The sequence below is a fragment of the Malaclemys terrapin genome, chromosome 8 (assembly GCF_027887155.1).
Source record: "Malaclemys terrapin pileata isolate rMalTer1 chromosome 8, rMalTer1.hap1, whole genome shotgun sequence".
NCBI lineage: Eukaryota > Metazoa > Chordata > Testudines > Emydidae > Malaclemys > Malaclemys terrapin.
This window is the reverse complement of record NC_071512.1, coordinates 49,744,789-49,765,702: the sequence shown is the minus strand read 5'-3', so window position 1 is coordinate 49,765,702 and position 20,914 is coordinate 49,744,789. Positions and strand designations below refer to the sequence as shown.

Here is a 20,914-nt window from a genome sequence, read left to right as displayed (position 1 = left end):
CATCCAGCCCAATGGCCCGTCCTGCCTGGCCCTTGAGCTCCCGGCCAGGGAGGCTAGCCCTCGCCAGCAGCCTCAGCTCGCCGTGCTGCCAGTGCTCTGGGGGGTGGGGCTGCAAGCTCCTGCCAGGCGCAAGAGCCGCTGGGTGTAATGTATTAAATTGTTCCCCATCGGAATGTGCTAGTTACGGAGCACCAGGACTAGCAGCTGTAAGTAGTACATCCGAAGTAGCACATTCCTATGGTGAGCAATTCAATAGACTAACCCTAACCCTGCTCCCTGTCCCCTGACTGCCCCGACCCCCATCCACAGCCCCGCCCTTTGACAGGCTCCCCGGGACTCCCATGCCTCTCCAACCCCCCTGTTCCCCGTCCCCTGACACCCCCTAGAACCTCTGCCCCTTCCAACTGCCCCCTGTCCCCTGACTGCCCCCCTGGACTCCCTGCCCCTTATCCAACCCTCCCGCTCCCTTACCATGCTGCTCAGAGCACCAGGACTGGCAGCCATAAGTAGTACAGTAACTCTTCACTTTAAGTCGTCCCGGTTAACGTTGTTACATTGCTGATCAATTAGGGAACATGCTCATTTAAAGTTGTGCAATGCTCCACTCTTACCTTGTTTGGCTGCCTGTTATCTCCACAGCTGGCAGCCTCCCGACGTCCCCCCCCCCCCCCAGCACATCCCGCCTGCCAGCAGACCCCATGGATCAACGCCTTTCCCCTCCTCCCCCGCCACCTGCCCACAGCAATCAGCTGGCTTGCGGCGTTTTGGGGGCAGGACGGAGGGGAGAGGAGCGAGTACTCGGCGTGCAGGCTCCCCCTCACTCCCGTCTCCCGAATGCCACAAGCCAACTGATTGCCCCGGGCAGGAGGTGGGGGAGGGAGAGGGAGCCTGCGCCAAGTCCTCGCTCCTGCCTCCTAAATGCAAGCCAGCTGATTACCCCAGGCAGAAGGGAGGGGGGAGGAGTGAGGACTCAGCAAGCCTCCCGCTCCCTCTCCTGCCTCCTGCCCAGGACAATCAGCTGGCTTGCAGGGTTTAGAAGGGAGGGGAGGGAGGAGCCTGGGAAGTAAAGGGGGAGGAGGTGAGGGGGAGAAAGAAGAGGCAGGTCAAGGATGGGGGCTTGGGGGAAGGGGAGGAGTGGGTGGGCTGAGGGTTGAGTACCCCGCCCCTGGTGCTTGCAGAGTAGGGGAAGCTGCTGCTGCGCAATGTGCTTCTCCTAGCCTACAGCACCTTCAGCCTCCTTGCCTGCCTCATCTCCAGTGCCAGTGGGCTGTGCCTATGTAGGGTAAGGCTGGGGCACCTCCCAACTATAGTACAGTACCTGTATTAAATTACTTGTTTAAAATGTATATAATGCCTTTTGTCTGGCAAAAAAAAAAAAAATTTCCCTGGAACCTAATCCCCCCTATTTACATTAATTCTTATGGGGAAATTGGATTCACTTAACATCGTTTCACTTAAAGTCGCGTTTTTCAGGAACATAACTACAACATTAAGTGAGGAGTTACTGTACACCGTAAATAGCGCATTCCTACGGAGAGCAATTTAATACACTACACCAGCCTTCCATACAATTTTGGAACCCCAATGTGCCCTGAGGGCCAAAAAGTTTGCCCACCCCTGCTCGGAGGTAACCAGATTATCAAAGTTCAGGGGCGAGGGGGGACCCCATATGTCACACCTACTCCACTGGCAACCTGTTCCCTGCATTCACCCCATCTCACCCCTGGGCCCCACACTCACTGGAAGCGCTGTTGCCCTCAGGGACTGTGGAGAATGGTTTCCCAGAGCGCTCCTTCTAGGGAGGAGGAGCCGCCGAGTATACAATAGGGGCCAGTTTTAAGGCTCCAAATTTGCAAAACAGACAACTGAAAAAAGATTATCCTGCAAAAAAAAGAACAGGACATCTGGTCACTTCATCCCTCTCCCACAATTTCACTGGGCTCCCTGAAGGCCAGTCTGAATTCCTCCACAAGCCACTGCTTCGGGGAGCTGTGCCAAGAACTTTGGGAGTTATCCAGAGGACAGTGCACCTGCAATGATGATACAATGCTAGTGGGGATGTGGGGCAAAGCTACAAGCGACCTTCACCCAAACCAGCATGGCTAATACATACCCACAGTACTTACACCAGTGCTATTCCACTAGATTGGCTACTGTTCTATTCTACAGAGGTTCTTAGGTCACTTCATCACCATAGTATCTGTATGCAGTATGTACCAGGGGTTCAATTCTCTAGTGTAGATAAAGCCCATGAAAGAACTACAGCAACCTTCCACTGGTCCACCTCAATAGTGGCCAGTGGTAGCAGTTGATATAAATCTAGTGTCACAACCAGCACAGACAAGTGTTGCCTTTAAAAGGGAGTGGGAAATTCTAGGAGAAACACAAACCAGTTGTGAATTCCCATCCTTTCTAAAGCAAAGAAACACAAAACAAATCCCCATCCATGACATGCTAAGCTGACATTTCTATTCCCAACAAAGAGCAACTGTGCTTAACTTAGGGGCCCCGGCATGGACAACAACCACCACTGTTCTCCAGAGATGTTGTTTTCCCATCATTGTTTTGTTTTTCACATGCATGAAAAGGACACAGCAGCAGCTGGGTGGGAGTGAGAAGAGGCGAAGCGAGCATCTGTAAGAGCATCTGTAAAATCAACGAGGAGTCCGGTGGCACCTTAAAGACTAACAGATTTATTTGAGCATAAGCGTTCGTGGGTAAAAAACCCACTTCTTCTTCTTGCATGGAGTGAAGGTGCCACCGGACTCGTTGTTTTTGTGGATACAGACTAACACGGCTACCCCTGATACTTTGTAAAATCTTTAGACACTCAGAGTATTGTTTTGTAAATCTATTTAAATAGTATATAAATTATATACACATACACACAACACCTTTTGGTTTCCAATTTAAATTGCCATGTGCAGGCTAAATGGTATTTTCAAAAAGCAAGAGATGCTGATAAAATAAAAGGGTTACTAATCTTCCGTAACTGTTGTTCTTTGAGATATGTTGTTCCCGTCCATTCCAATGTAGATGTGTGTGCTCGCTCCAAGTACCACCGCTGGAAAGTTTTCCCTCAATTGTATCAACCGGGTTGTCTCTGGTGCCCCCTGGAGTTGCATCCTCATAAAGTTGGTATAAAGGGCTCTGCCAACCCGTCATCCTCTCAGTTCCTTCTTGCTGGCTAACTCTGACAGTGGGGCAGGTGGGGTGGGTTTTGGAATGCACATGAGCAACACATCTCAAAGAACAACAGTTACGGAAGGTTAGTAACGGCTTTTAATTCTTCAAGTGCTTGCTCATGTCCATTCAAATGTAGGTGACTCCCAAGCAGTTGCGCAGGTGGAGGGTTTGGAGTTCATCGGCATGCTGATTGTAACACTGCTCGGCCAAAACCCGCATAGTCTCTAGCTTGGCTGGGTGACGGCGGTGGGATGCAAAAGCGTGGACTGACAACCATGCTGCTGCTCTATAAATGTCATGAATTGGAACTTGAGCCAGCGTTGTCGCCGCCGATGCTTGAGCCCCTGTAGAATGGGCTGTCAGCAGAGGAGCTGGGACCTTCACTAGGTCACAGGATGTGTGATACAGGAAGTGATCCACGATAAAATTCTCTGGGTTGAAACTGGAAGTCTTTTCATTCTGTCTAAAATGGCTACAAAAAGCTGAGTACATTTCTGAAAAGGATTTAGTCCTTTCTATGTAAAAGGCTAGTGCACGCCTAACATCCAGCGAGTGGAGTCTTTGGTTCCTCACTGTTAGCATGTGGTTTTGGATAGAAGACTGGTAGGAAGACATACTAGTTACTATGGAACTACGAAACCACCTTTGGTAGGAAGGCTGGGTGCAGTTGCACCTGAACCTGGTCCTTGAAGAAGACAGTGTATGATGGTTCTGAAGTAAGAGCTTGGATCTTGGAGACCCTTCTGGCAGAAGTAATGGCAACCAGGAAGGCCCCCTTCCAGCATAGACGACTAGTGCCTCCCCGTACTGGGGGGTAGGGGGGGCACAATCTAAAGGGGAGGACACATGACCACCCCACGTCTCCTCTGCCCAGTGACCATCTCCTGCCTTGTGGCCAGCTTGGGGCTACCATGCTCTCTCCACCCTACGTTACTTGCGGGGGGGCTCTGTCCTCTCCCTGTGCTCCCCCCAGAGCACGTTTGGCCGCTTTCGCTAGCAGCTGAGTGGAGAGCAGGACAGAGCTGCTTCTGCCTGAGAGACCCTGGTCAGAAGAGCTATGTGTAAGCTCAAAAGTTTGTCTCGCTCTCCAATAGAAGTTGGTCCAATAAAAGATATTACCTTACCCACATTGTCTCGCTAATATCCTGGGACCAACACGGCTACAGTAACACTGCATAAAACAATGGAAGATATCTTACTGACATGGCAATATAGCAACTGCTAATCAGCAAGCTGGGTTTTTGCTAAAAGGGCACACATGCACTCAAGCAAATTAGGAGGAAGACAGCTAGGAATGACTGCAGCTGGTCAGGATCTCAGCTACATCTCACCTGAAAGAAGGCATCTCCAAGCTGAAGGCATTGGTTCAGATGAAAGAACACTACCCACCCACTGAATCTCCAGTTTAGCTTGGGAATTCCCAGCTTCATTCTGGACTCAGACTTTAAGGCCAGAAGGGACCATCGTGATCTTCTAGTCTGACCTCCTGCTCATCGCCGGCTACAGAACTTCACCCACTTACTCCTGTAATAGACCCATAACCTCTGGCTGAGTTATTTAAATCACGGTTTGAGGACTTCAAGACTTCAAATGACAGAGAATCCACCATTTACTCTAGTTCAAACCAGCAAATGACCCATGCCCCATACTGCAGAGGGCGACAAAACACCTCAGAGGTCTCTGCCAATCGGAGTCAGAGGAAAATTCCTTCCTGACCCCAAATATGGCAATTAGTTAGACCTTGAGCATGTCAGGGAGACCCATCAGTCAGACACCTGGGAAAGCCTCCCTCCACTCATGTGGAAGACCCACCTGCCATGTCCTACTGCACCAAATCATGGCACAATTGCTCCATTCTCTTTTGTTGGTCCACTTTTCTAACCTTTTCAGCCAATCCTTATCTTTTTGCTGTCCCCTTTCCATTCACTTGATCCTACATTCTCCACAGAGAGAGGCTGTCTACTGGTGGCTCCTTTGGCAGGGCCTGCTGTACTCTTACAGCTAAGAAGCATGGAAGCAGAGCAGAGGTTTGGGTGGGCAGGCTGCACTCCAGTACAGTACACAGGAACTTCTCCTGTGATTGGCTGCATTAGTGGCAGTGGGAGTGACAATGGATGTCTGACAGCATTCAAGGAGCCACATGCAGCTTTATCACAACTAGAGCAGAATCTTTGTAGAGGGAGGTGGAATGAATCTGGAGCTGTCAAATTTTCTCCATGATCACAGCTTTTCTTGCCTGCCCCCCCAGTCCCCTGGACTCATCTGTAAGTAAATTCCACTGTAAGTGTTCTTTTCAATCTGTTTCTTGATGTTAAAGAGAACGGCCCTATTCAAAGCAATGTTCCGTTAAAGACTAAAACCTTGTTTCCTGGACTGAACTTTATTACAAACATAAAAGGTTAGAAAGATAAATCTCCTAAAAGCACCGGGACCACAGGCCCCAACACAGATCTACTTTCCATTTGGGGGTTTTACAAGGACAACCAAAACTGCGAGACCTAAGAGCGTTTGTAACTTGCCAAGATCCCAAGGGCTGCATATACTCACATGCGAACATGATTTTTAAAAAGATAAATGCACAATCTATGTGTGTGCTTATACTGCTCTTCAATAAGTGAACAAATACTGGTCATCGTTGAGTTCACCAGCAGTAAGCTGTAGTTGATCTGTTTTATCCTCATCCTGCAGATACAGGAAGAGGACAGCCCAGGCCATGTTTAGGGCTCTCCATAGGCTGTATGTGGCTCTCAGCCCAGAACAGCTCTATTCTAACAGGAAAGTCTAGTCCTCAGCTAACCATGATTTCATGATACAGGTGACCTGAAAAAGAAGCTAAGATGTGATCTTTTCCAGGTGATCTTTTCCATACTCCACTAGGTACATTTCAAAATGAAAGGAAATGTCAAACCCACCACCACACCCCATGCCAGTGGTCCCAACCTTCCCCTCTGTACTATGTTAGAGAGAGAAAAGCAACCTGGGCTTTTTTCCTTTGCTCTTCAATTCATCCTTCCCTCCCTCCCAAAGGGAAGTAGTCACTATTATCTTCTGGAAGTTCAATGGTATGACCCATAGTATATGCCCTACATCAGCTGATGTTTTCTGCCCTTGGAAGGCAGAGTGGGAACAATGCCGATAGTAGGATCAGCTACAATCGCTTGCTTTGAGTCAGTTCTTGTTTGCCTCTGCTTCTGCAGCAGGCCATGCAACCTGGATGTGGTATGGCTCTAGCTCCTCAGGGGTGATGTAATCTGGAGCGTTGCTCATAAGGTCACGTCCCTTGAAGGATTTGGGGAATGCAATGACATCTCGAATACTTGGAGCTCCAGCCACGAGACAGATCAGTCTGTCAAGTCCTAGAAGCAGACACCAAATTAGGTAAAATATTTGTGTAACAGCCCCACATTACTTCCCTCTGAATCTATAAAACTTTATGCAAGGTAGGAAACAACATTACTGGAAACCAGGAGAAGGTAGCACATCTGGGGAAAAATAATCAGAAACTGAGACTGAATGGACAGGAGATCATGATAAGCTGGCCTAGGGTAGACAGTGAATAGCAAATTAAATGAGTGTGCAGTGCAGTGTTGCAGAGAAAAGCCCAATGCAATTGTGCTGCAAAGGCAGAAACATCACACCATAGACCAGGAAGGTGGCAGTAGCTTACTAGAGCTTTGCTGAGACTACACTTAGAACACAGCACCTTAACAGATGTAGATAAACAAGGGTTTAGGTGTCAGGGAAGAACAAGAGCAAGCAGATGATTGGAGGGGATTGAGTTATATTGGAAGGCTAAAGATGAAATGCAAACCTTAGTTTACAAACTATAGCCCAAACATGCAAAACTCTAAGAGGAAAACACTACATGGCCATTGCTGTAAAGCTGTGTAAATAGCACTGGAGTCTGACCACTTCTGAGATGGATTACCACATCCTTACGGCCCTAAGCAATCTCAGATGCAGGCATCCTGTTTTTTCTGCCAGAACGAGTGACATCACAAGCACCCCCAGAGAAAGCAGAAAGCAAGCAGCTCAGATTTCCAAGTAGCTTTCTTACATCATAGCACTTGTATTAACACATCAACTACACACTCCTTACCTTGTTTGGAGATTTAAAACCTGCTTTTAAGTTTTAGAAACGCTTCTAGCAATGCACTTGAAGAGCGAAATATGCACTAGCAGGGTTCAGTGACAACCAAGTGGGAGCTATGACTGGGGAAAGGCATCCTAATCTACAGATACACCTCTACCCAGATATAACGCTGCCCTCGGGAACCAAAAAATCTTAACGCGGTTTCACCTATAATGCGGTATATCGAACTTGCTTTGATCCACCGGCGTGCACAGCCCCGCCCCCCCAGAGCGCTGCTTTACCGCGTTATATCCAAATTCATGTTATATTGGGTCGCGTTATAACGGGGTAGAGGTGTATTTGAACCAATGGGATGAAATTAAGAAAAGGGCTGATGGGTTAAAGTTCTGTAATGGTGAGATCTTTCAGGCTGTAGAATAGTTTCCTTTGGGAAGGGGTAGGTGACCTGTTGCTTGGGACATTTAGGACTAGGTTGGATATAAACACTAAGACATGCACTGAAGGGAAACAATCCTGCAGTGGCCAAGTGACAAGATGGACTAAATGACTTAATTTCTATGAGGGGGCCATCTCTAGGGCTGCAGACAAGGACTATTCTCAGGACCCAGATGCCTGCAACCAAGTCTGCATGGAAGAACTGAAAACACAACACTATGGGAACCTGTCTCCTCCCTCACACTTGCTGCAGTCCTATGAGCACTGTGTGTGCCCCTTTGGTGTTGTCAGGTTAAGTGCTGCCTGGGATCCATGTTCCTCTCTGCATGTTCTAGGCAGAATGAAGAGAGACAGTAATGCAGGATCCGAAGTGGGGAGACAAGGTGAGCACGAACAGTAATGCCACCACTGCAGTCCCAATCAGAAGGGGAAAGGGTTTTTGCTAACAGATACAAGCCCCCTTTCTTGAAATTTAGTTTGTTGCTATGATTAGAGTCCTGATATGCCAGTGAAAAGTCACCAGCACAGCTGTGTCTTGAGGAAGCATCTCCCACTGGGAGAGCTACAGTGCACCTACCTAAAGCGATTCCTCCATGAGGGGGCGCTCCGCACTTCAAAGCCTCAAGCAGGTGGGAAAGCAGCTCAGGATCCTCCTAGAACATTACACATAAAATGTCATATTGAGCAACAAACGCTTGTATTGGATTTGGAGAGGAGGCTGAGTCATCCACTCCTTGAGGCTGGGAGTCACATTTCATTACCTGTATTACCACGGTGGTGGTCACTTGGCATCCTTTCCTGCTCCCCACCAACATCACTGTCATGATGGCTAACAACGAAGCTCTACCACCTAAAGTAACTTGTCCTAAGCAAACCAGCTATCATCCAGTAATATATGTGAAACTATTTCAGAAGGCAACGCTACTTAGAAGTTATATTTTGTATCCAAAGCCAGTAATTATTTGCTTGATGTTTCAGATACAATAAATGCTTCTTTGGAAAAGCTCTCAACTTCCTTAGTGAGACACCAGGAATTAGATAAAGCAGGGTTCAGCAACCCAGTAGTACACGTTTTTTTAATTGAAACGGAAGTCATCGTATACTGGTACTATAGACAAACATAATTCTTCACCTCTTGTATGAGTTATGGTCCTTTCCTCACTCTTCATGGAAGACAGAACTGGTATTCCACCTCCAGTCCTATCTAGAGATTTGGGAGACAATGTTGCCTAGTGGATAAAGCACTGTATTGAGACTTGGGAAACCTAGTTTCTATACCCAGCTTTGTCAATGACCTGCTGGGTGACCTCGGACAAGTCACTTAATAGCGCCATGCCTCAGTTTCCCCATCTGTAAAATGATACCGCTCTCATTTGTAACGTACTTTAAGATCCAAAGATGAAAAACAGTATATAAGAGAGAGATATCGTGAGCATCACCATTCTCAGGGAGCTAGGAGGGAAGAAATTTACATGCATGACTCCCAAAAGCATGAGAGGAGTGAGAGATACCAATCTCAACAGAGGAATAAGCCAGTGTATCATATCAACGGGACCACTCACGTAAGTAAACAGGTACATAAATGTTTGCGGGATTGGGTGCTATAATTTTTTACTTTACAGTGTCCCTTTAGTGTCCTCCCAAGTAGGTCATCTGCGTGTCAGTGAGATGCTCCTACTGGCACAGCATTGTTGTTAGTAAACCTAATTCCTCTGGATTTCTATAACCAATAATTGCACCATTTGCAAACTAGTCTGAGGTTTTAAATGTGTCTATTTAAAAGTCAAAAATTCCGAGAGGACATGGGAAACTTTTGCAGGCTGTTACCTTCAGCACTGTCTCAAGAACAAAACGTTGCTGCTCTGCATTATGGATTCGGATGGAGCCACCTCCAATCTCACTGCCATTCAGCACGAGATCATAGTGCTGGCTACGGACCTGGAGTATGGGAGACAGACAAGTGCATTAGCATGCCCAGGGTGCAGTTCACTGTGCTCATATCATTAGTCTTTCAGGTTGCCAACAGTCTGATGACAAAAAGACACATTACAATTTTGCTTTACCAACAGACTCTCAGACATTTGGAGGGGTCTAACAGGCAGGGCCAGCTCCAAGCACCAGCCCACCAAGCATGTGCTTGGGGCGGCGCCTGGAGGGGGGCGGCGTGGCGGGGCGCTCCAGCCGGTCGGGGAGAGCGGGGCCCCCTGCCCTCCCCCCAGCCGCCGGGGGCTCTCCGCCCCCCCCCCGCCCCCCGGCGTTCTGGCCACCGGCGCCCTCCCCTGCCGTGCTGGAGGGGCGGGGGGGAAGAGGCGCGGCGGGTGGCTTTTTTGCCTAGGGCGGAAAAAAAGCCAGAGCCAGCCCTGCTAACAGGATGTTTAAACCACTACCAGGAGGAATCTTTCCAACCAAATTTTATGCTTTGGCAAGTGAGGGATGCTTGCCCTGGACCTGATCTAAAGCCCACTGAAGCCAACAGAAAGATGCATTTCTGTGGGCTTTGGATCAGCACTGCATAACCCCAGGCAGAGTGCAAGTAGTTGCTGTGCAAGCCTCCCCTTCCCCCCCCCCCAGCTCTCCCAGTGCCCCACTTGTGATACTGCTCTGCCTCTTGCTGTTCCAGTCCTGGGAACCACACACAGCCATGGCAGTGCACCACCAATCCTGATCTGCGACACACTCAGCAAGCCAAATGCAGGGCTTCTCTCTCAGAAAGTCCTTCATAGACTGAACAAACTCCCATTAAGACTTGGTTGTGACCACTGTTCTCATTGCAACTGGATTCTTAGGAAAGTTGTAAAACAAAACAAACCCCCCAAAACCCTTTCTGTAGACATTAGTGTTATTCCCCCAAATCTCCTGGGACTGGCAGTACTGACAATTAATCAAATCCCTCTCTTACTGTCCCTGGGCACTGAAGCCCTGAGGTTGCTCCTGTTAAATGACTTCTTACATCTGAGCTCAAGCTCAAGACTGTACTATTGACGCGGAAACACATCAGATAGTAACTGCCTAATCCTTACAGCTCTACAGATGAATGTAACACCCATCTTCAGAGACTTCTAGGGAAGAGTTCTGACCCAGCTTTGTCTTCCAGAGAAACTCCTCACTCTAAATCGTTTCCCATAAGTCTTCAGGAAGTAAGCCAGTTAGTTATCTGGTGAGACACAGGTATTTGCTAGTTCTGGGTAACCTGGGATCCACCTTTCCTCAGCAGATATGTAGAATGCATATTTTTCTGCATTAGTTAATGTCCTTTAATACAGCAGCTAAAGTTGCACCTTGCCCACTTTTTCAAGGAAAGTCAATATGAAAAACTAAGCAAGAGTGAAAGGCATGGTCGTAGTCACCTTTGCAGGCTCAGAGTAGAGGAGGCTGGTGTCTGAGGGGTGAGGGGCTGTGAAGGGGTGATGAGCAGATTCCAGTTCTGCAGGGTTTTCTTCTTTGTGAAGGAATAGCGGGAAATCCACCACCCACAGGAAGTGAAAAGCAGTGGGATCACGGAGCACCAGGCCTCTCGACTCCAGAAGGTTCGCAGTCTCCAAGCGCATATTTCCTAACACCAAGCACTGAAAAACGGGGGGGGGGAGAAGGGTGGGAGGGAAGGGGAATAGAGAGAGAAAGATGAAGTTGAGTTTAATGTCATGAACAGAGAGCTCTAGGGAGGGTCTCATCATACCCTCTGAAAGGTGTGTGTGTGATCCTGTCTCTGTAGAAAATCACACACACACACACACACACACACAGAGTCAGTTTCACTGCATGTTTTTGCATTAGCTGCAGCATCTTTAGAAGGCATCAGTCTTTTGCTAAGACAGCATCACAATAGGGGAGGCATTTGTGTAGCTATTGCCAGTCCTCAGCATTCTAGATTCTGCAAAGTAAGGCTGAGCAGGAGCTGGAAAGTTCATCTTTCCCAAATGCTCCAGTCTCACTGGGGCAATGCCTGGCCAACCACAGTGATTCACAGCAAAAAAAAAAGACACTCTGCCCTTCTATTGCATCTTTCGTGCATGGATCTCAAAGCACTGCACAAACATTATTTACTTCTCACAACACTTTTGTGAGTTAAGTCAGCCATATTATCCCCATTTTACATATCAGGAAATGGAGGCACAGAGAGGCAGGCAGGGCCGGCTCCAGCTTTTTTGCCGCCCCAAGCGGCAAAGAAAAAAAAAAAAAAAAGAAAAACCCAATTGAACGGCTGCTGACATGCCGCCGAAGCGCTGCCAAAGAGGAAGCGAGGCACTGAAGGACCCACCGCCGACTTGCTGCCGCAGACCCGGACGTGCCACCCCAACAACGGACGGACTGCCGCCCCTTTCTATTGGCTACCCCAGGCACCTGCTTCCTTCGCTGGTGCCTGGAGCCAGCCCTGGAGGCAGGGCAAGCTCACACAAGGTCCAGAATACGTTAATGGCAAAGCCAGGAATAGAATCCAAAACGAAGTCACAGCTTTCTGGTTCTAACAACTAGATACAACACTGCCTCCCTAATCAGCAACAGCAAGAATTGCAAGCACAGATTTCAGAAATAATACTTAATGGGAGTATCCTGACATACACATCAGGGTCAGATCCTCTGCTGACGCAAGCGATATAAAACTTCATTATATCGATTTGCATGAGCTGAGAATCTGGTTCCAGGACCAGAACTGATTTTTAAACATGAATTAGTGTGGTTTTCATAACCTTGACTGGTATGTTTTCTATTGTAAAACCTTTCTTACAGCTGACTAACACAAGCATTAAGATCCTAGTTGCAAGGTGTACTTACTTTGTATTCCCATGTTAGGATTAGAGGAAATTCAGAGTGTTTAACTATAATCCCTACATCAGAGCTGTAGCTGAGATCATTAGTCTCTGTTGAGAATCGTACACTCATTTAAAATCACATTTGCATAAAAGAGATACTATCCTTGCTTTGAGGAAAGGACTTCCTAAGGAGGAGGTGGGGGGTGGGCTCTCTTTAGCTACAGTACTCTGAATTCACAGAGCGAGCTAGAGAGAAAAATGGTTGCTCTCTTTGGGCTTGTGCCTCACAACTCTGGATAGTGGAAGCACTTTGCATAACCACACACCTTGTCACCTGCTTCTGCTGCTTGGAAGAGAACACATTTACATTTATCCAGGTTTTCTTCCCAGCTCTGCTCTGGATGTGTGATTTGGGGCAAGTCACTTCATCTCTCAGTGCCTCCCTCTCCCCATCTGTGAAAACGAGTTCACAGCACCTCTCTCACAGGGGGTTGTGGGACTTCATTCATTAATCTTTGCAGCGTGCTCTGAGATCCTCAGGTGGAAGGAATTACAGATATGCTAGGTATTAATATTAACAGACAGCAATGTTCAGTCCTCAAAGACAGCCAGGGCTTTCCCTACCACTTTTTCATGCTCTCCAGCTGCCAGCAGCACCACATCATCTGCCTGGACCTTCAGTGCTTGGATGAGTTCCGAATGCTGCTCCACACTGAGAAACTTACTGAGTGAAGACATCAAGCTCTCATAAGGCTTCAGGATCAAGTGTAAAACTTCCTATTGCAAAAGATAGGCACAGATGTGAAGCACGTTCAGTTCCTGCAGTACATCCACACAACTGATCAGGTCGTTCCTTGTCTTTGTGTTGCTGCGAGACTGTCTCTTTCTCTCTCAGCAGAGGATGCATTATTAAAAACCTCCTACATCCTGAAGTTCTTATATCCTATAAAACTACCTAACATAATTTAACATCTCATTTACTAGAATACTCAAGGGCACTGTAGGAAGATACAAAACCATTATGCAGTGCACAATGCAACACAGACAGCTGCCTGGCTATTTACCTTTAACAGACAAACTGTAGTTATGTACTTGAAAAATGCAACTTTAAGTGAAACCATGTTAAACTAATCCAATTTCCCCATAAGATTTAATGTAAATGCGGGGGGTTAGGTTCCAAGGAAATTTTTTTGGGGCAGATAAAAGGCATTATATACTGTACAGTACTGTACTGTGGAGGTGCCCCAGGCTTACCCCTGGGGCTCAGGGCTGGGGGTGCAGGGTCTGGGAGAGAGTTAAGGTGTGGGAGGGCACTCAGGGTGCGGGAGGAGGCTCAGGGCTGGGGCAGGCAGGAGGTGCAGAGCACTTACCTGGGGCTGCTCCTGTTTGGTGCAGGGGGTGTGCAGGTGGCTCTGTGCAGCGCAGCACTACCCCCATGACCATGATTCTGGGAGCTATCCCCCTCCCCCCCACCACAGGCAGGGCCACCTGGAACACAGGGGCTTTACGGGCTGCAGGACCCTGGGCTAAGGGGACCCCGGGGCCCTGGGCTGCGGCTTCAAAGCCAGTCAGAGAGAAGCAGTGCTTTGAAGGGGAAAGCGCCACTTCTCTCCGGCTGCTGGCTGCACGGCTATCCCTGCTCCTCCTGAGTCCTCTGGCCCGTGCTCGCAGAGCCGCAGGCCGAAAGGGGCTTTAGAGCCGCAGGCCAGGGCCCCCTTAGCCCAGGGCCCTGCAGCCCCTAAAGCCCCTGCGTTCCGGGTGGCCCTGCCTACCGGGGAGGCGGGAAGAGACGGATGACGGGACGGACGGACAGCTTCCCTGCTTGCTCACTCCCTCCCAGAAAGTCCTAAGCACTGCCAAACAGCTGTTTGGCAGCGGGAGAAGCGCTGGGAGGGAATAGACAGAGAAGAGGAACTTGTGCAATGCTCCCTTGTAAAGTCAGCCAAACAATGTTATAAGGGAGCATTGCACAACTTTAAACGAGTATGTTCCCAATGGAGCAGCAATGTAACTTCGAAACAACGTTAAGCGGGAGGACGGTAAGTGAGGAGTTACTGTACACAAGGTGGAAAACTTAACTCACTTTTCTATCTAGTATCTGCTTGCAAATTCCACGCAACACTTTATGCATTTTACCTGTCCCTTTCAGATGAACTCTTTACAGTGTAGAAGTGTTTGTGCCTCACCTGATTAAACTGGGATTTTGCAGATTCCTTTAAAGACTCAAAATCTTTATTTTGAAGATGTCTCTGGAAAAAAGGGGAAAAAATAGACACATTAAACAGTTATAACTGTTGTAAATCAAGTCAGAAACTGAATCCAGTGGCTCAGCTCACTTTCATCCATGAAGCCCTTGATTTCAGAATTACTTTTCTGGGAGACATGATCAACATTACATTTTTGTTTTTTTAAATACACACCACAGCACCACCTAATGGCGTGCCACAGTCTTGCGCCTTTCACTGCCAAACTAACAATAACTAGTGAGAAACTGTGGCTGGAGAGCCCCAGAGAGCCTGTGCAGTAAGAGTGCAAAGAGATAAATCAGAATCTACCACCCTCTGTACCCAACATACATTTTATCACATGATAAACTTATTTGATAGTGCCCTCCTTTGTAAAATGCTTTGAGATCTATGGATGAAAAATGCTATATAGAAGCTAGATATTGTTGTATTTTTGTAAGAGGGGTATCCCTACTACTACTTTGCAAACCCCTTGCACCCTTTCACTTTTCTTGCACAACTGTTGTTCAAGCCCATGTGTTACAAAACAGTCAGGTATAATTTGGAGATTCACAGTGCATCAACTCTTAAATACTAATTCCTCCTAGATTATTAGGAGTTGAAAGTCATGCCCATATATAACTCCTGGGGGAATTCTGCACCAAAAAATTAAAAATTCTGTGCACAGTATTTTAAAATTCTGCAAAATTCCGCATATTTGTCAAAATAACACAATATAATCACACCAATTTCAATTATTTTTGGTCATTTATTTCAAAATACTTGTCAGCAAGTATGTCTGTAACAATACAGACAACAAAAAAGATTCAGGATATGGTTTTTGACAAATGATTCCTTACTAGACATATTAATACAGAACTCTGAGTAATAATTCATTTAAACTCCAATACAGAACTGTATATCCCACACCCCTCAGAAGCAGTGCAAAGGCTTGAGAGAGTCAGGGGTAATGGAGGAGCTGAGGGAGAGGGAAATAAATTGCTGGGTAGGAGCCTGTTTGTGAATTTGCAGGGTTCTTGGGTATGGGTGGGGAAAGTATGGAACAGGTTTTTTGGGAGGGGCAGGGAGGGATTGTTAAGGAGCTTCCCCCATGCAGACCCGGGCTGACCCCAAGCCTTTCCCATTCAGTCAGGCACATCTGCCCCTGTCCCCATGTGTTCCTGCATCCCTATGTGTCCCTCCACCCCCACTCAGACACCCACTCCCCCATCCCCATGTGTCCCTGCACCCCCTTCCCTTGTCCCTATGTGTCTCTATGCCCCCACTCAGCCACCCTCTGTCCCTATGTAGCTCTGCACCCCCTCCCCCATCACCATGTGGCCCTGCACCTCCCTCCCCCATGTGGCCCTGTGCTTCCACTCCCATTCAGCTCCTGCCCCAGTCTGTCCTTCCCCATTAGCCAAAAATATTTAATAAATTTCAATTGGTATTCTATTGTTTAACAGTGCGATTAAAACTGCAATTAATCACAAATTTTTTTTTATATAGAAATATATAAATAAAACAGAAAGTAACAATTACTTCTAGATTTACAGTCAAGCTTGGATTTGATCTTTGACCTTATTGTTATGAGGTACTGTATTAATGATCTCCACACAGGTAACAAACGCCCACATTGGAGGGAGCTGTTATCTTAGGGTTACCAGACAGCAAGTGTGAAAAATCAGGACAGGGGGTGGGGGGTAATAGGAACCTATATAAGAAAAAGACCCCAAAATTGGGACTGTCCCTATAAAATTGGGATATCTGGTCACCCTATCTTATCTGTGTGTCTGTCTCACCAGTCCAGGAAGGAGTGATGCCTTGCCCTATTTCAGACTCTTGCCTCTGGGCACAATTTATTATTCAAGCCCAAAACAAAAACTTCTCCTCTAACCAAAGCAGGCTGCAGTCCCCAGAGGCTTTTCCGCTTGGCCTCTCTCAGCTCCAGATGCTCTTCACACTATTACCTGATGACCTAACACCACAACCTCAGCTGAGAGGCAACTAATCAGTCAAAGGTGGGACTAGGCCAATGTCTCCAGAAACGGGCCAGTCACACTGTGACAGAGGGATTGTTATTAAGGATAAACTTAAATCAATAGAACTTATTAATTTCTAAAATTTACTTTCTTTACACTGTGCTTTGCCACTAACAATACAGAACTACACCACTCACCACTCCCTGAGGAATACAAATGGCTTTGACAGTGCCTTGGGGCTTGTTGACAGCATTCTGCACAAATCCGATTTCCACACTCCTAAACACGTCACTGACATCAATTATCTGAGAGAGAGAGAGAGAGAGAGAGCAAATAAAAGAGAAGAGATGTCAGGAACATGCAGTGGGGAACTGTTCTTGTGTCCTCCATTTGCCGCAAGATCTCCCGAGACAGCAAACCACGCTTCAAGAAACCACAGAGCATTTATAAATAAACAAATGGAACAGTGGTTTAGAAGTCACAGACTTCAGGAAGAGAAAGTCTAAATACGAGACTCAGTGAGAGACTGGATGGTTTAGGGGATTGCTAATGGAATCCAAAGACTTTCACCTCTAGGTGACCAGTCTGAATGTACCTCTAGGCAGCAGTGGCCAAAGGGTGTCAGCAGATAGTATTGATGAGAGCTCCTATGAGACATGAGTTTGGTGATCTCAGCCCAAGTTCCCCAGAACACATACCCACAGTGGGATAACATCAGTTCAGATCAGCCATGATGCAGCCCTTTCAAATCTTCACATAGCAGCAAGTATAAAACGTTGTGCAACATTTTTCAGTACTGCTTCCCCCATTACATTTATGAACAGTTATTTTCTGCACAATAACAATTATTGAAGAAAAAACCAAAATCACAGCTGGTAAGAGCCTCAGAGAGACCAAGGACTGAACTGGACTGGGGAGACTGAACTAGCCTATCTCTTGAGCTGGTCCTGCCAGGTCAGGAGCGAGACACATTGGTGAGAAATCCAGACAATCTTGTGGTCTCTATGGATGATTTGAGGACTTCAGTTCCCAGCACTGTCAATCCTTCCTACCCTACAAGGCATGTCCTTGGCGTTAATGTATCCTAGTTAGGATATAAATGAGAAAGACAGGACACCCCTCTCAAAAGAACAAATTGGTTGGAAGATCCCAAATCCATCTTGCATCACTGCCTTAATATCTCATTAGTACAGCTTCCAGTGACATAAGCGGTCAGCTACAATTGCAGGGCTTTCAGAACCAGTAGATGTTATGGCACCAAGACTCTCTCACTTCCATCCACGTGGAGAAGTGGAGTGTAAACAGATGATCAGGAAACACTGAAAAGGAGAGAGAGAAAGGATAGATGTTTCCAATAGGAGACAGCGCACCTTCATACCAAAGCGAGTGTCTGGCTTATCAGTCCCATACTCGGCCAATGCCTCAGCATAGCTCATGGAAGGGAAAGGGGTGGTAATAGGGCCTCTCTCACTAGGCCAGGAATACTGGAGCAGGCCCTCAATCAGTCTCTGGATCCCAGCTTGGTCTACAAACGACATCTCGATATCGATCTTAAAGACATAACAAGAGGATCATTACACATTAGCTATAGGCACCAGGAAAACTGCATTCTATTCCCCCCTTATAGCTCTTCTTGGGACCCAAAGACTTTGTATATAAAGTGATCATAACGAGGATTAGATCCAATATACTGTATATACCACAATTGCCTTACACGAAGGGCGTGTGGCTAACCTCACATAGTTAGATACATCATCACAGAGAATCCTGCCCACGGTATCAGCAATAACCCCATTCAGAAGCCAAATGACCATTAGTGAATTCAGGGCACAAGGAGAAGACTTGGAAAGAGCTGGGCCAACCGGTCCTGTTCAGGAGCCAAAAGCCATGAAACACACTGCCCTGGGAGCTCCTGTGGAAGAGGAGCAGACCAGCCCTGGAGAGCAGCACACATTTCACCACCAAGGTGCCAAAATAACCGAACTAGCTGACACTGGTACCTGTAGCGGTACCTGGTAGGTACCATCCTTCATCCCAGAACTCAGTGAATACCTGCTAGGGCACGTGAAATACATGTCCCCAAACACTAGACCAAATAATGTTTCCAAGGTGAACAGTGATGAGCAAGTCTCATACCAAATGGATGGACTATACCAGTGGTTCTCAACCAGGGGTTCATGTACCCTTGGGGGTACCCAGAGGTCTTCCAGGGGGTACTCAACTAATATAGATCAATGTTTCTTGACCTGGGGCTTGCGGCCCCGCAGGAAGTCATGGGTTGGGTTTAGGAAGGTCGCAAATGCTGGGCTAGCATTAGGAGGTAGCAAGCAGGGCAACTGACCAGGGCTCCATGCCAGAGGGCCTCCCGCAAAACTGAGTTACACGCTTCAGCCCCAGGCTGCAGGGCTTTGGCTCCAGCCCTGGGTGGCAGGGCTTGGGCTTCAGACAAGACTCGTAAGTGAAAAACAGGCTCAATATCACATGTAAGTACAATACTTATAGTCCAATTAATTTATTTTATAATTATATGGTAAAAATGAGAAAGTCAGCAATTTTTCAGTAATAGCGTGCTGTGACACTTTTATATTTTTATGTCTGATTTTGTAAGCAAGTAGTTTTTAAGTGAGGTAAAACTGGGGGTACTCAAGACAAATCAGACTCCTGAAAGGGGTACTGTCATCTGGAAAGGTTGAGAACCACTGGGTTATACCAATAACACTTGCAACTAACAATGCTGTATGAAATCTCCTAAGTGGCCTGAGACCTTGCCAGAGTTAAGCAGTTAAAGAGTCTGTTTAAGAATATGTTACCTGTGTGAATTCTGGCTGCCTATCTGGCTTTGAACCTTCATCTCGATAGCAACGGGCGACCTGAAAGTACCTGCAATTGAAATTAAAGGCACCCTAAATTCAATTGTGGCTACAGAATTGCACCCTCAGCAAGTTTGTGGATGAAACTAAGCTGGGGGGAGAGGTAGATATGCTGGAGGGTAGGGATAGGGTCTAGAGTGACCTAGACAAATTGGATGATTGGGCTAAAAGAAATCTGATGAGGTTCAACAAGGACAAGTGCAGAGTCTTGCACTTAAGACAGAAGAATCTCATTCACTGCTACAGGCTGGGGACCAACTGGCTAAGCGAAGTTTTGCAGAAAAGGACCTGGGGATTACAGTGGATGAGAAGCTGGATATGAGTTAGCAGTGTGCCCTTGTTGCCAAGAAGGCAAACGGCATATTGGGCTGCATTAGTAGGAGCACTGCCAGCAGACCGAGGGAAGTGATTATTCCCCTCTATTCGGCACTGGCGAGGCCATATCTGGAGTATTGCATCCAGTTTTGGGTCCCCCCACTATAGAAAGGATGTGGACAAATTGGAGAGAGACCAGTGGAGGGCAATGAAAATGATTAGGGGGCTGGGGCACATGACATGAGGAGAGGCTGAGGGAACTGGGCTTATTTAGTTTGCAGAAAAGAAGAGTGAGGGGGGATTTGATTGCAGCCTTTAACTACCTGAAGAAGGGTTCCAAAGAGGATGAAGTTAGGCTGTTCTAAGTGGTGGTAGATGACAGAACAAGGAGCAATGGTCTCAAGTTGCAGTGGGGGAGGTCTAGATTGGATATTAGGAAAAACTATTTAATTAGGAGAGTGGTGAAGTACTGGAATGGGTTACCTAGGGAGATGGTAGAATCTCCATCCTTAGAGGTTTTTAAGTCCCGACTTGACAAACCCTGGCTGGGATGATTTAGTTGGGGTTGGTCCTGCTTTGAGCAGTGGGTTGGACTAGATGACCTCCTGAGGTCTATTCCAACCCTAATTTTCTATGATTCTAAGGTTCATTATATAGTCCTGCCATGAGTGCAGGGGACTGGGTTAGATCACCTCTCAAGGTCCCTTCCAGTCCTATGATTTCTCCTGATGATTCATGCTGTAGATACCAACCAGGATGAGCCACCTTCCAGCAGTGACCTCTTGGAGGAGGCCAACACCTCAGTGGCGCTCCACCAGTGCCATCTAGGACTCTAGGCAAAACCCCCCAACCAAACCTCCTCTTCTTCTATGTTATACCGGGCTATGCAAGCACATCAATGGCATGTGAGGAATTCTTATGGGACAGTCCTCCCAACTGTCTGATGCTGCTGCTAGGAAGAGAAGTTCCTCTAGAATGTTTCCTTACCACTCTCTGGCATTTCCTGCTTTTATTTCATGAAGCAGGCATGTTAAAAGGTATTGCACTCGTGTGCTGG

At 47.2% G+C, this 20,914-nt stretch overlaps 1 protein-coding gene across 2 annotated transcripts in view; it reads right to left on the bottom strand.

The window, feature by feature from the left end:
- Positions 1–5,546: 5,546 nt before the first annotated feature.
- The window catches only part of DARS2 (aspartyl-tRNA synthetase 2, mitochondrial), a 37,277-nt gene continuing 21,909 nt past the window's right edge, over positions 5,547–20,914 (bottom strand). For both annotated transcript variants that reach the window (XM_054036824.1, XM_054036825.1), the window contains exons 10-18: positions 19,483–19,552; positions 18,043–18,222; positions 16,870–16,977; positions 14,652–14,714; positions 13,090–13,242; positions 11,062–11,280; positions 9,542–9,652; positions 8,292–8,367; positions 5,547–6,542 (exon numbers count right to left, since the gene is read on the bottom strand). In XM_054036824.1, coding sequence (XP_053892799.1) covers positions 6,355–6,542; positions 8,292–8,367; positions 9,542–9,652; positions 11,062–11,280; positions 13,090–13,242; positions 14,652–14,714; positions 16,870–16,977; positions 18,043–18,222; positions 19,483–19,552 — 1,168 coding nt within the window. In that variant the 3' untranslated portion in view covers positions 5,547–6,354. The remainder of the gene's footprint in view (positions 6,543–8,291; positions 8,368–9,541; positions 9,653–11,061; positions 11,281–13,089; positions 13,243–14,651; positions 14,715–16,869; positions 16,978–18,042; positions 18,223–19,482; positions 19,553–20,914) is intronic.